Source organism: Lycium ferocissimum, chromosome 7 (assembly GCF_029784015.1).
Source record: "Lycium ferocissimum isolate CSIRO_LF1 chromosome 7, AGI_CSIRO_Lferr_CH_V1, whole genome shotgun sequence".
Lineage (NCBI taxonomy): Eukaryota > Viridiplantae > Streptophyta > Magnoliopsida > Solanales > Solanaceae > Lycium > Lycium ferocissimum.
This window is the reverse complement of record NC_081348.1, coordinates 38260197-38273118: the sequence shown is the minus strand read 5'-3', so window position 1 is coordinate 38273118 and position 12922 is coordinate 38260197. Positions and strand designations below refer to the sequence as shown.

Genomic DNA, 12922 nt, shown 5'->3' with positions numbered 1-12922 from the left:
TTTTGAGATGAGACACAATCTCCAGTATGCTTGGCCAAGTTGATCCTTCAATTTGAAACCTATATTGTAAAGAACTAAAGCAAAACGTCTATGCACCATTTCAATTCTCTCCAATAAATCAAGTCTTCATTCTGAGATACGCCGATAATATTGTCTGGCAACTGCGTTTAGCATTATGCAGAACCTGCTAATTAGCAATTTTTTTCCATTTAGTTTTCATGTGATTTAACATCAAAGAACTACCATTTGAAATGTGTTTCTTCTCATCAATTGAATCTGTGACCGTAAGAAGTGGTGTTTGCTGGAGACTTCCACTTCTAATAATGGAGAATGAAACTCGAATGCCAGACATTAAGATCAGAATTTTGGTCTCCTCTCTATCAGATTGCCCCGAAAAACTGTTGATCTCACTATAATTTGGCTTTGGAGAAGGTGAAGATGGTGTGAAATTAAGCTCCAGTTCCTTTCAGTTCGTAAAGGAGAAGAAGAGTAGATCATATCTCCTCACACCTTCCTAACATTTTTTGTTACATCAAACAATGGTGTCAGAGATTTCTAATTTTCTTTTTGAGTAGCTTTTTACAGCATGTAAAGGAATTATGGAGAAAATTTTCTGCTGAGAGTCACGTGAGCTGCACATGTTCTTGTGGGATCCGTTAGTTTTTTGACAATTTCTAACAGAAGGATGGAAGTTGTTAACTTTTAAATACTTGGAGGATGTTTTCTGCTAAGGAGGATATGTTAAGGATGTAGTAAAGTTTGGGGTATAGTTTAAGGATGTTTTTGGCCCAAAACTCCTAAAATGACTATAAACCACGCTAAAAAGAATAGAAGAGATCTGTGGATTGAGAAAACTTTAAAAAAATGCCTAGAAATTGCCAGGGAACATTTACAGCACCAGCTGCAATCAAGATTCTGCCAACTTTCAGAGTAATGAATTATGCTCCAACTTCAAGTCAATAGCCCAAGAAACTCTCTTCATTCAGCGATGATCTTGTTAACTACAAGTGCATCACATTCGCATAAATAATGGTCTCGTGACTTGACGTTCCACAAGGAAACATCATCTATTCCCAAGTTCTCGCGGGAAGATGTAATAATATAACCATATGTTCTCCAGTTAGTATCCTCATTCCAGTTCTGTAGTGCACTTGTGTTCAGTAGAAGCCATCATTCTAAGATAAATCAAGAACTCAAGCAATCCCAACTTCTTTGCATGTGGAAGGGTAAAGGAGCTTCCAGCTTGATACTTTCAACATGTACGAGATCAGCATCTGAAACTACTTGAGCTCGTTTCAAAGCTAGAGAAATGTTGGGCAAAACCATCTCCTTGCAGTGAAGGTGAAGATGAGGCTGCTTGTCTGTAATACTTCCATTCCCTAAACGAAGGCTGAAGGGATCTGTTTTTAGCCTGGGACTTTGCGCACCTCGGTTCACAGCTGAAGCTGGTGAAGGCAGATGTTTCAGCTTTCTATGAGCTTGCCAACCATACTTGTAATCCCCAACTATCGGCGTCCCTAATGCCTCAGCACAATGAACCCGCAACTTCGAAACAGAGATGGCGAAATGATCAGTCACTAGCTTAACAGCAAAAATTGAAGTTAGCATTACAGAAAAACAGTTTCCTGTACCTGGTGCTTTCGGCCGGTAAGTGGAGATAATTCTAGCCATGTGTAGCCTACAGTTCCAAAAGAGAAAAATATATATCCATAGACAAAGCTGTTTGAGAAGATATATGACAGTTGATTTCTTAAAATCAAACGAGGAACTTCCTCTCCACCAAAACAAGCAACCAAATTCTTTATAAGTGATTGTGTACCAATCCAAATAATGCAAGCTACGCTAGTAACTAACTTTGACCATTAGCACATCTTTCTGTTGTATAAGCAAGAGAAAAACTAAGAGTGATTTGGATAATACGTGCGTAGGTGCATTCTGCAATTAAAAATCTATCCTCGAATAAGTATACTTATGAGGAGTTTTTCCCGTTTTCCAATAAAGAAAATTCATGCTATGTCAAAAAGCAGCTCAACAATAGCATAAGCCCTAATATTGCCAACTATCCAGGACCTTTATTTGTTGCCTCCATCTTGAACTATTCAGAATTGAATATCATGCTTATTTATTGAAATGATTTGCAAAAAGAAGTTTTTCACCTATAGATTACTCTTTAGGTATGGGTGAAATTTGCACACTTCACATAATCATTTGAGATTTCAATTATTAACGAGAAATTGTTATGAAGTTGGAGTCCACTCAAAAGAATTACAACTCTCTTCAACAAGAACTTCGGTCTCTCTCTCTCTTCTCTATATATATATATATATATCTCTCTCTCTCTCTCTCTATATATATATATATATATGAGAGAGAGAGAGAGAGAGAGGATGCAGAGAACCCTCAGCAAGTTTTATGATTGATCTGTGTAATTTGTAAGGAATAAATAACTGACCGCATTTCATCCATCAAGTTACATGCCTTTGTTTATGTACGTATTCCGGTTAGCATCCAAAACTAACCTTTCTCGGAGGATCCAATGATGCGATACTCTGTTACAGCATACTGTGCCGATGGTTCTCTGACATCAGGCATAATTGTGATGCGCTCAGATTTCCCATTGTCCAACACCAGCTGAGGGAAGGAAAGCTAAGAATTCAATCTTACAGAAAGCGTATTCCTTAGCAAAAAAAATGTTTATCAATGAATCAAACAATTGATGCAGGAGAAAGAAAAGAGTAGGTCGAATTTCTGTTATGAAATCCCCCCTACGGTCCCAGACATAGCAACTCTACAGCTCCAGCACCGATAATTAACTAGCTGGAGCTCCATTAGAAAATAAGGGTGCATATGATACGATTGAGTACCGGTAGGGGTTCAGGGAAAATTTGGCATTTTCCCTAGATTCATAGTTATCATAGTTATTCATACCTGTGCATATATTAGTTGTGCATTCATCATTTTTCTAGGCAAGAAATTAAGGGGAAAAAACATCATAATCATATAGATTTTAGTTTGACATGTTCAATGCATTTCTTTTATACAACAACAACATACCCAGTGTAATCCCACGAGTGGGGTTTGGGGAGGGTAAGATGTACGCAGACCTTACCTCTACCTTTATGGGGACATGTTCAATGCATTTCTTTTATGAGGTTGAGATATTCAAGTCAATTATGCAACTACATAGTAAAATTCATTGGAGTTAATGAAATTGAGTCTTGAATCACGAGGCTCCAATTAACAAAGAACGAATATTTTTTTATGATCAAAAAATCCATCTAGATTCAACTCTTGGTTGGGGCCAACAGCATCCTTCGAAACTCGGAGATGATGGGGTCCACCCCTCTACCATTTTCCACTTCTATGCCAGACTTAGTTCGCATGGTGCAGGGCTCGAACTTGTGACTTAAGCCACAAGTCCCTCAACCTTTGCTAATTGAGCTAACCCCGAGCAACAAAGAACGAGTATAGTATACAGGTCAATGAACACGAATTGAAGTCCATCTCGGATTAGAATCTACATGATTATAATGAAGTCTTAACAAAGTTCTTAAAGTTATTTCGGACACAGAAAACTCTTTAACTTTTCATTTGTTAAAATACAAGCCATCTTTTTTGATAAAGATATCGAAGCCATCTGTTACAAGGTTGTTAAAAATCTTATATATAAGTCTTCACTTCCCGAAAAAAAGAAAAAGTTAAGGGCTCACCCCCCCCCCCCCCCCCCCCCCCCCCCCCCCCCCGGTCTTTTGTTTTCCTATTTGTTATAGGACTCCCCTTAAATTGTCTTAAAAGATAAATTATTTAGTATTGGGATGAACATGCTCAAATAGACTAGAATGAAAGTGGGAAATTCATCTAGACAATTCCAACTAATTTGGGATAGAAACATAGTTGATTGATAGATAGTTTTTCTAAGATTGATCGATACATCCTCTTTTTTATTGTTAAAATTGATTGATACATCTTAATACATGGAGTTGCTTAAATTCGCTAAAAACAAGATCAGTTTGCCAAACCTTTCCCAGTGGTGCTGATATTATCCCTCCGGAGCGTCTTGGACATCCTATGACAAGTGCCCAGTATTTCTTTTGCAAAATTCTTTTCTTGCTTTCAAGATCCTTTAGAAGAGAAAGGCAATATATCAGGTTTGAAAAAGAAAATCGAATTGGGAAAATAGTGCGATCATTAGCAAGTTCACCATAATATATCGCAAGGAGTAACAGTATACCTCATTTTGTGTATCAAATGTTTTCTCACGGAAGATCGAATGCAGAGCTGAAGCACTTAATTGTGTTCTTCCCATCATCAATAGTCCGCTGCTGTCTCTATCCAGTCTGTGTACCTAATAATCAATAAGCTTGTCCGCAACAGGACAGACAGACATAAGATTCACCAGAAGGGTACTCAAAAGACAAACAGAAGGACATTCAGAAATTAGAATGTCTTCTAAAATAAGTAGCTGAAGAAAGGGAAGAGCAATTAGAGTAGCTTCACACAGGGAAGAGAGATTTTCTTATTGCATAACATCCATGAAACTCGTGTCTAGCAATATGGAAGTATTCAAACAAAATCTATTGTTTCATGTGCACAGTTTCTAGACTTTAGCTAAAGAGAGAGATGTCCATTTTATGCACATATTTCTTTTCACAGCAATGAGTACAAAATGCTGCAGAAAAATTAGGACAAAAACAGCTACAGTTACTTGTTAAATCAATGAAAACAGAAAAACAAAAGAGAACAAATAAATAAAATGTTAATAGTACATCCTAGATATGACCATTGTGATTTTGAACAAACACTAAAGAAAGAAAAACAGGCAATTGATTTGGAAAAAATATAAACGCAGAAACCATGAAACTTACCAGGCGAGGGGCCTCTGAGTACTCGTATTTCATATACTTAGCAGCAAGTTCATCTAAACTACGTTTTATGCCAATTCCACCCTGTCCAAAGTTCCATTTCTGTAAGAAGAACATCAACTCTCACAACCCAAAAAAAAAAAAAAAAAGAGAACTTGGGTGTTGACAACTAACCTGAACTGGCATTCCTGGAGGTTTATTGACCACAATAATCTCTGGATCCTGAAATTTTTTCAGGAAAACAGAACTGCATCAGACTTAAAAAGCACATAGGTTGTGTTCGTTCCCCTTCATATGCAATAGGTTTGGGGATGTAAGTCCAAAAATGAGCAATAGATTTTGGACCTTATACAATTCGAGGCTATGTACAAACTTCCTTTCTTCTTCACTAGAAGGGTAATCAACTACTTTCTCGGAGGGAAACTTCTCAACAGTTATTGGAAGAAATATTCGATCTCCAATGTTCATTGACTCTTTCGCAGAAACCTTCCGGAAACATGAGATATTAGATTAAGACTTTGAAAATGCATAGAATTGGTCAGATAGCAGTAGAATACATCTCATTGAGATGTCAATAGATGAGACTAGGAAGATATCTTATGTGAGAATCAACAATTAAATCCCAAAAGAGAAACAAATCATACCCTCTTGGGTCTCTGTTCTTCAACATTAGAAGATTCTCTTCGAACCTGGAAAAAACAACATTGCTAAATCAACCGTGTGACATACTGTAGAAGAAACATTATAAGTAATTCTCTTTTAGTTTTGATAAGTAAGACATGTAATAAGTAATTCTTGTCAAAACTTGATGAAGGCTCATAATTGAGAATAATGTGTTCATCCCTGACAATGGCTTTTAACATGTCGAGAGAGCAAGAGATCTCTAACATAATAATATGTTTAGCAACAAATTCCATATATAGATTTTGCATCATCCAGTATTGTCTTACTTTTGGTTAAAAAAACAAATGCAGAAAGAAACATGATATCTAACATAGCTGCAAAATATTGGAAGTTAGAATATCTACTAATAGTCGCGGAATTCGTCAGGAAATATTCTTCCATAAAGTTGTTAAAGAAATGTATTATCTTTTACAAAGTATGCCCAGTCAAAAAGCTGAAAACAAGTTCAAATAAGATGACAAACTGTAAATATCAGCCATGAGCATTGCATTGTACTTGAACAAAAATTTTATGATTAGCCTGGTTGAGTTAGACCAAAGGTCCATTTTTAATTATGATTCTTAACAAAACACTACTCTATTAAAATAATTAAAAATGGACCTTTGTCCTAACTCCACAAAAATAACAGTTCTTAAAACCATGCATGTCTATATAATTACGGAACTTTCTATTCGGAATATGCAACTTAAATAAATATCATTGGCATATTATAGGAAATTTAGGCAAAAAAAGTTGTATCTTTGATGTCTTTTTCCTTTAAAAGTATACAGTCATAAAAAGATACGACACCATTAATCTGTAAAGAAGCATAGTAACAAAAATAATTAAATATGGTAACATTATGCGACCTGTCTTAAGCGAAAAAGTTTCTGGACTAGGGACTTAGGCAACTCAGGGCAGCAACGCTGAATCCATTTAAGTGCTGTGACGGAATTATCCATTTTAACACCGGCGAGCTCCCTCCCTAAAGCAGCACCGTTAACGGCGGCAGTAAAAGGTGGTAGGGTGAACCACTTATTGCCTTTCTCATTTTCATTTTTATTATCAGTTACTGTGGTGGCGCAGTAACACTGACACCGGTAAAAAGATGAGTGCGGTGTCTTGACGACTCGCCGGAGTAGTGACATAGCGGTGGTTCTTTGTAGGTTTTGGGCTTTTGTGATGACCCGAGAGGGGTTTTAACGGATTCCGTTTCAATTATTTGACCGATACGATTAGGGGTCTTTCAAAATGATCCTGAACTTTTGAACAATGTTACAGTTTCGTCCTTGAACTTATCGCTTTCATTGTTTCCTCAATTTGGAAAAGTTTTTCAAAAAGTTGCTTCTCAAAGTGCTGAACGTCTTATGAAGTTAATATAATGAAGTTGTTTACACAAAGAAAAAAGTGTAAATCGTCCCTTTTTTTTTTTTTTTTTTTTTTTTTTTTTTTTTTTTTGGTATCCGGGATATCTTGCTTCTGCTTTTCATAACGCTTATCACGCTTTTTCGCTGTTGGTTTCATTTTCGTATCGCTTTGAACTGCTTCGCTTATCTCCACCTTTTCTCATCACGCTTTCTCGAATGAGGGTCTTGAGAAAGCAAATTTCTCTATCTTCCGAGATGGAGGTAAGGTACGTACATTTTACCTTTTCCCTGCACTTTAATCGTGGATTTCATCGGATATGTTGTTGTTGTTTGGTATCTGGGATATACCTTGGAATTCGACTAACTCAGATTTGCACCAGAAAATCTCATTTTGGAAATAAAGATTTCCTATCAAATATGACTTCATTATCTCGAACCCAAATCTCTTATTAAGATTGGGACGTCATTATTATCCCAGCCTTTGACAATATTGTTGGTCGCCTTTTACTAATATAATAATCCCAAATTATAAGTACACCAAACGCTAACAACCATCGGAGAATAAATTTTAAAAGTTGGAGATTTAATAAAAACTAAATTAGATTAAAAACAATGTTGTAAATTGGACAAGGAACAATCTTAGTATTATGTTCTATAGTCTATACAAAGCGCAAATAAAAAGATATTGTAATCTATCGGAAAATAAAAACAAGCGGAGATTAAAAGTTAACAGGAAATTATATCAAGTTTTCTATATGTAATTTATACCAATAAAGAGTCTCACTCACAAACTTGACGCATGTAGTAATTTATCTCCATTCACAAAAGTTCTTTCAAAAGGAGACATCTAATACACTTGGTTGAGCTGTAAAAGTGAGAGATTAAGTTGTAATATCAATCAATGAAGCTTCACCATTAATGGTGAACTTAAGCTTCACGAACAAGCAAACAACAAGAGAGAAGAAAACTGGGAGAGAAAATATCTCATTTCATTAGAATGAAGAAGTATGTCATGTATACAAGTATGCTGCTCTATATATACAGTGCTAACTAACTATGCTAACTACCTTGACAGCTGGATCTTAGCTGTGCTAACTAACTAACTAACAGCTGGCAACTAAACTACAACTAATCATGAGCTTAACTAACACTAATCATGAGCCTAACTAAGTCCCTAATTGATCATATATACATATGCGAATATACAGAGGGATATACATATGCAGAAATGTGGCTAAATGTATCCATATATCTCGATACCCCCCTCAATTTGGAGGTGAGGTAAACACAGTCAACTTGTCTAAAATGGAATGGTGCTTGACACCAGTGAGAGCCTTAGTTAGAATGTCAGCCAGTTGATCACCAGTGCTAATGTGATGAAGGGAGATGAGGCCTTCTTGGAGCTTAGTCCTCACAAAGCGACAATCCACTTCAATGTGCTTAGTCCTTTCGTGAAAGACAGGATTCTTGGCAATTTACAAAGTGGATTACAGAACACAGGAAAGGGATTAGCAAATGAGACAGTTAATTTAGCAAATACAAATTTGTGCAAGTTCACCAACCATCTTTCTCGAGGATCAGTGCTCGGCCTCGGCGAGTAGGGATATAGTTTCTTGTTTCTTGCTCTTCCAACTAATTGGATTGTTGCCTAGGAGCACAATGTAACCAGAAACAGACTTTCTAAAGTCAGGAGTACATGACATGAATATGCCCAGGGTAGGATCATTCTTAAGGTATCTAAGCATGTGGAAAGCAGCTGATAAGTGAGGTTGTATGGGATCTTGCATGAATTGACTTAACTGTTGTACACCAAATGCAATATCTAGTCCTGTATTAGCGAGAAAGTTGAGTTTCCCAACTAGTTTTCTGTAGTAAGTAGGATCATCCAAGAGTGGTCCTTCACGAGCTCTGAGTTTGATGTTGGGATCAAGTGGTGATGATAAAAGAGACTGAGAATCACAGTGATACTCTTTGAGAAGATCCAACACAAACTTCCTTTGAGAGATCAGAATCCCATCATCCTTGTATAGTACTTCTAAGCCCAAGTAGTAATGAAGTTTCCCAAGATCTTTGATCTTGAACTGCTGGTGTAGGAAGGCTTTGAGTTGAGTGATCTCTTCAAGATCAGTACCAGTAAGCAAAATGTCATCAACATAGACTACAATAAAAACAACTGAACCGTTATGTTTTCTATGAAACAAGGAGTAATCATGCATAGAATGGTTGTATCCTCTAGAGTTCAGGGGCAATGAGTGCCCTTACAATAGTCATTTTGACAACAGGACTGAAGGTTTCAGTATAATCTATGCCATGGTGTTGAGTGTATCCTTTCACAACCAACCTAGCTTTGTACCTTTCTATGCTACCATCAGACTTGTGCTTAATCTTGTATACCCATTTACATCCAATAGCCTTCTTGCCACTAGGCAGTGGCACAAGATCCCAGATGTTGTTATCATGAAGAGCTGTGAATTCTTGTGTCATGGCAGCTTGCTAAGCAGGGTCCATGGCAGCTTTTCTATATGATGATGGTTTACAATCATGATAGATGTTTATGGCAAGTAACTGACTTGTGGAATCTAGAGTATCAGGAGAAATATGGTGTTTGTACAAAAATGAAGCTTGTAGAGAATGACCAGGTGGTGGTTTGAGGTTAGGCAGAGTGTAGACATAATCCTTAAGGTGAGATAGTAAGTTGTGAGTCCTGTTGGATATCCTAGTTGGTGGAGTAAGAGAAGAGGGAGTAAGAGTGGGTACAAGTAAGGTATCATTTAGGTAAGATGAGCTAGGTGTATGTGTAACTAAACTAGGAGGTGAAATGGGAGGTTGAGTATTTGAATGTGCATGTGACATAATGGGAGTAGTAGGATGAGGACTTGTTGGAGACTGTTCACAGGTAGGACTCTGAGTAAAAGAAAACTCATGCTCAAAAGGAGAGGGAGATGCATGAATGGTAGGAGATAGAGTGGATACACAAAAAGGGAATATATTCTCATGGAACACTATCTCTCTTAAAACTTGAATTTTCTTGGTTATCAGACTTAACACCTTATAACCCTATGTTCCAAAGGGATATCCTACAAACACATGTGGAGTAGCTCTTGGATTAAATTTGGCTATGTGTGGCTTTAGGGTAGTGGGATAACATAAGCAACCAAAGCTTCTAAGGTGTGAGTAGAAAGTTTTTTGGTTGTATAGGATCTCCAATGGGCATTTAGACTTGAGGGGTGCAGATGGTAGTCTATTCACAATATAGGTTGCAGTTAAGATGCATTCACCCCAGTATTTGACTGGGAGTTTAGATTGGAAAAGGAGTGTCATTGCTATCTTAAGTAAGTGCTTGTGTTTTCTTTCTGCAATGCCATTGTGTTATGGTGTTTAGGGGCAGCATTTCTGATGTATGATGCCTTTAGATTGGAAAAATAATGTGGACTCATTGTTATTGAATTCTAGACCATTATCAAACCTGAGAGTTTGTACTGTTGTTTTGAATTGGTTTTCAACCATGTTCACAAAGGCTTTAATGACATGTAGGGCATTGCTTTTACAACTAAGTAAATGTGTCCAAGTGGTTCTACTAAAGTCCTCTACAAGGGTGATGAAGTATTTAAACTTGTCATGAGTTAGAGTCTGATATGGACCCCAGAGGTCAACATGGAGGATTTCAAATATCTTAGTGGTGTTGTGTGTTTTAAGGGGAAATGGCAATCACTGTCTTGCCATGGGGTAAATAAGGCAAAAGAAAGGTTGTCTAGAAGAGAACTCCCTTTGGTATTGAGGATATGTTTTTCATTTTCACAAATGGAACATGACTAAGTCTGTAGTGCCATAGCAAGTCATCATCAAACTAATGAGAAACAGTAGGGAAACTATCAACAACATTGTCTTTATTATTGTGAATGGAGTTTATTACAAATGAGTAGGGTTGATAGGAGTGGAAATGACTTGGACAATGCACCTTGGTAACATGAAATGGAAGACTAGGAACAAGATTTAGATGACTTTGACATTGCACTTTGCTATTACAACAGAAATGACTAGAAACAGGAAAAGAAACTTGAGTCTTATTATGATCTTTAGGAGTGTTCCTTTGTATGCAGTTTGAACAAATGAAGTATAGACCATCAAAGATTTTACCAATTTCCAGAGGGCTCTTCATTTAAAGGCCCTGCAAAATACAAGAAATGTCAGAGAATGAATCAATACATTTAAGATGCATCACTAAGGAATGAATGGAGATCAGATTGTACTTGAAGGTAGGAACAAACAATACTCTGAGCACTAATTTTGACACTTCCAATTTCTGTGACATTTACTCTATATCCATTTGCAAGTCTAAGTAGTAAAGGTAAGGTAGGGTAATGAGGTTTGTCATCTGTTTTTTGTTGAATGTCATGTGGTGAGTGGCTCCTGAGTCTAGTATCCATAAGTCAGATCTATTCTTGAAACATCCACATGATGGTTTACTAAAATCAATAGAAGAATTAAATGTCATAATAAAACCTGCAAAGTCAACAGCTCCACTGTTCATTTGCACTTCACTTGTACTGTCAGTATTAGTGATGTGAAACTGCTGCATCATATTGATGAGTTGGTCATACTGTTCCTTGGTTATGTTTGGTGCTTGGTTCATCTGCACCTGTTTTTCAGACTCTGCACCTTCATTTGCACCAAAGTCACCAACTGCATTAGTTGTTATCCCCTTCCCCTTTATGAACCTCTGACCGAGTATGTTCTGATGTCTTTGCTGAAAATTGTTGAACGGACTTGTCCCTTGAGTATTGTTGTGCCTGTGTTGAGCATTATAGCTTGGATTCTGTGGATATCCATGCAACTTATAGCACATGTCTTTGGTGTGACCTGGTTTCCTACAATGTTCACAAAACAGCCTAGGTCTGTTGTTTGATGAGGAACTAGCAGCGCTATAGTTGGTTCTAAAATTCCTTCCACCTGAGCTTGAGCTTGCTCCTGAGGAACTTGCACCTGAAGGACCCACACTAACATTCAAGGAGCTAGATTTTATAAACAGCTGATTACTTGGTTTGAACTCTCTTTGCTTCACATCTTGAATTAATATAGCAAAGGCCTGTGCCATAGATGGCAAGGGATTCATCATCAATATACTTCCCCTAATCATGGTATAAACCTCATTTAGTCCCATAAGGAATTGGATTAACCTCCTATCTTGCTCAGCCTTGTGCATGTTATCCTTGGCACCACAATTACATGTCAACTACACTGAGACTTGGAGTTCAGGTTACTCAGCTCTTCCCAAAGTTTATTCATCTTTGTATAGCATGTGGTGATGTCCAAAACTCCTTGATTCAAGTCATTTATCTCCTTTTAAATTTGGAACAATTTTGCCCTATTGGTTTGATTATATCTGTCCTCTAGTTCCCTCCACAGTTCCATTAAATCACAAACATATTTTACACTATCTGCAATGTCCTTACTGAGAGAGTTTAGGATCCATTGAGTCACCATATCATCACATGTCTCCCATTGTCGACAATTTGGGGAATTCGAATCAGGTTTTTTACATTCTCCATTTATGAAGCCTTGTTTGTTCTTAACTGAGAGTGATCTAAGTATACCTCTTCTCCATGAATAATATCCTATTCCTTCAAATCGAGTTAGAACTAAGGAGATACCTGGACTATCAGATAGATGAATATACAATAGACTGGTTGCATCGATTGTGGTAGCACCAGTAGTTGTTTCTCTCTACCATTTTCCTTTTGTAAACTCGTATATCAACTAAACAATATTGTGTTTTCAACTGAATTTTGATCACAAATTGATTTAAGCAAGTTCGTATGAGCCAATTGAAAGTATATATTGAAGAATTATCCAAAACAAACTTCGAACTTATGAGAAGAACAAACAATTCTGATAAGCAGCAAAATTGAAAGAAAATTGAAAAGGAATGCAGATAAGAGAAGTGTATATCGATATGGTATATTAGTTGTATACTTGCTCTGATACCATGTAAAAGTGAGAGATTAAGTTGTAATATCAATCAATGAAGCT

General features: G+C 36.9%; 2 protein-coding genes across 4 annotated transcripts; both read right to left on the bottom strand.

Moving 5' to 3' along the window:
• Window positions 1-780: 780 nt before the first annotated feature.
• Window positions 781-6836, bottom strand: LOC132064849 (RNA pseudouridine synthase 4, mitochondrial). Of its 3 annotated transcripts, none has more exons than XM_059457987.1 (10): window positions 6395-6820; window positions 5507-5551; window positions 5208-5348; window positions 5037-5084; window positions 4866-4964; window positions 4232-4345; window positions 4020-4121; window positions 2520-2631; window positions 1632-1678; window positions 781-1545 (listed from the first exon to the last, which is right to left on the bottom strand). In XM_059457987.1, the coding sequence occupies exons 1-10, from the start codon at window positions 6671-6673 to the stop codon at window positions 1186-1188; spliced, it is 1347 nt and encodes a 448-aa protein (XP_059313970.1). In that variant the 5' UTR covers window positions 6674-6820; the 3' UTR covers window positions 781-1185. The 3 variants fall into 3 exon arrangements, with proteins under 3 accessions (XP_059313970.1, XP_059313972.1, XP_059313971.1); XM_059457989.1 differs by having other exon boundaries at window positions 4866-4946; window positions 6395-6812; XM_059457988.1 differs by lacking the exon at window positions 1632-1678 and having other exon boundaries at window positions 781-1577; window positions 6395-6836.
• A 3923-nt stretch (window positions 6837-10759) lies between these two features.
• Window positions 10760-12110, bottom strand: LOC132064848 (uncharacterized). The gene is made up of 2 exons (XM_059457985.1): window positions 11396-12110; window positions 10760-11060 (listed from the first exon to the last, which is right to left on the bottom strand). The coding sequence occupies exons 1-2, from the start codon at window positions 12093-12095 to the stop codon at window positions 11026-11028; spliced, it is 735 nt and encodes a 244-aa protein (XP_059313968.1). The 5' UTR covers window positions 12096-12110; the 3' UTR covers window positions 10760-11025.
• Between the last annotated feature and the right edge of the window lie 812 nt (window positions 12111-12922).

Coding starts and splice junctions, on each gene's coding strand:
- LOC132064849 (XM_059457987.1), bottom strand. CDS start 6,673: ATGTCACTACTCCGGCGAGTCGTCAAGACACCGCACTCATCTTTTTAC. Junction 5,552..6,394: donor AACTTTTTCGCTTAAGACAG/GTCGCATAATGT, acceptor TGTTTTTTCCAG/GTTCGAAGAGAATCTTCTAA. Junction 4,122..4,231: donor CATTTGATACACAAAATGAG/GTATACTGTTAC, acceptor TCTCTTCTAAAG/GATCTTGAAAGCAAGAAAAG.
- LOC132064848 (XM_059457985.1), bottom strand. CDS start 12,095: ATGCACAAGGCTGAGCAAGATAGGAGGTTAATCCAATTCCTTATGGGA. Junction 11,061..11,395: donor TGGAGCTGTTGACTTTGCAG/GTTTTATTATGA, acceptor TGTATTTTGCAG/GGCCTTTAAATGAAGAGCCC.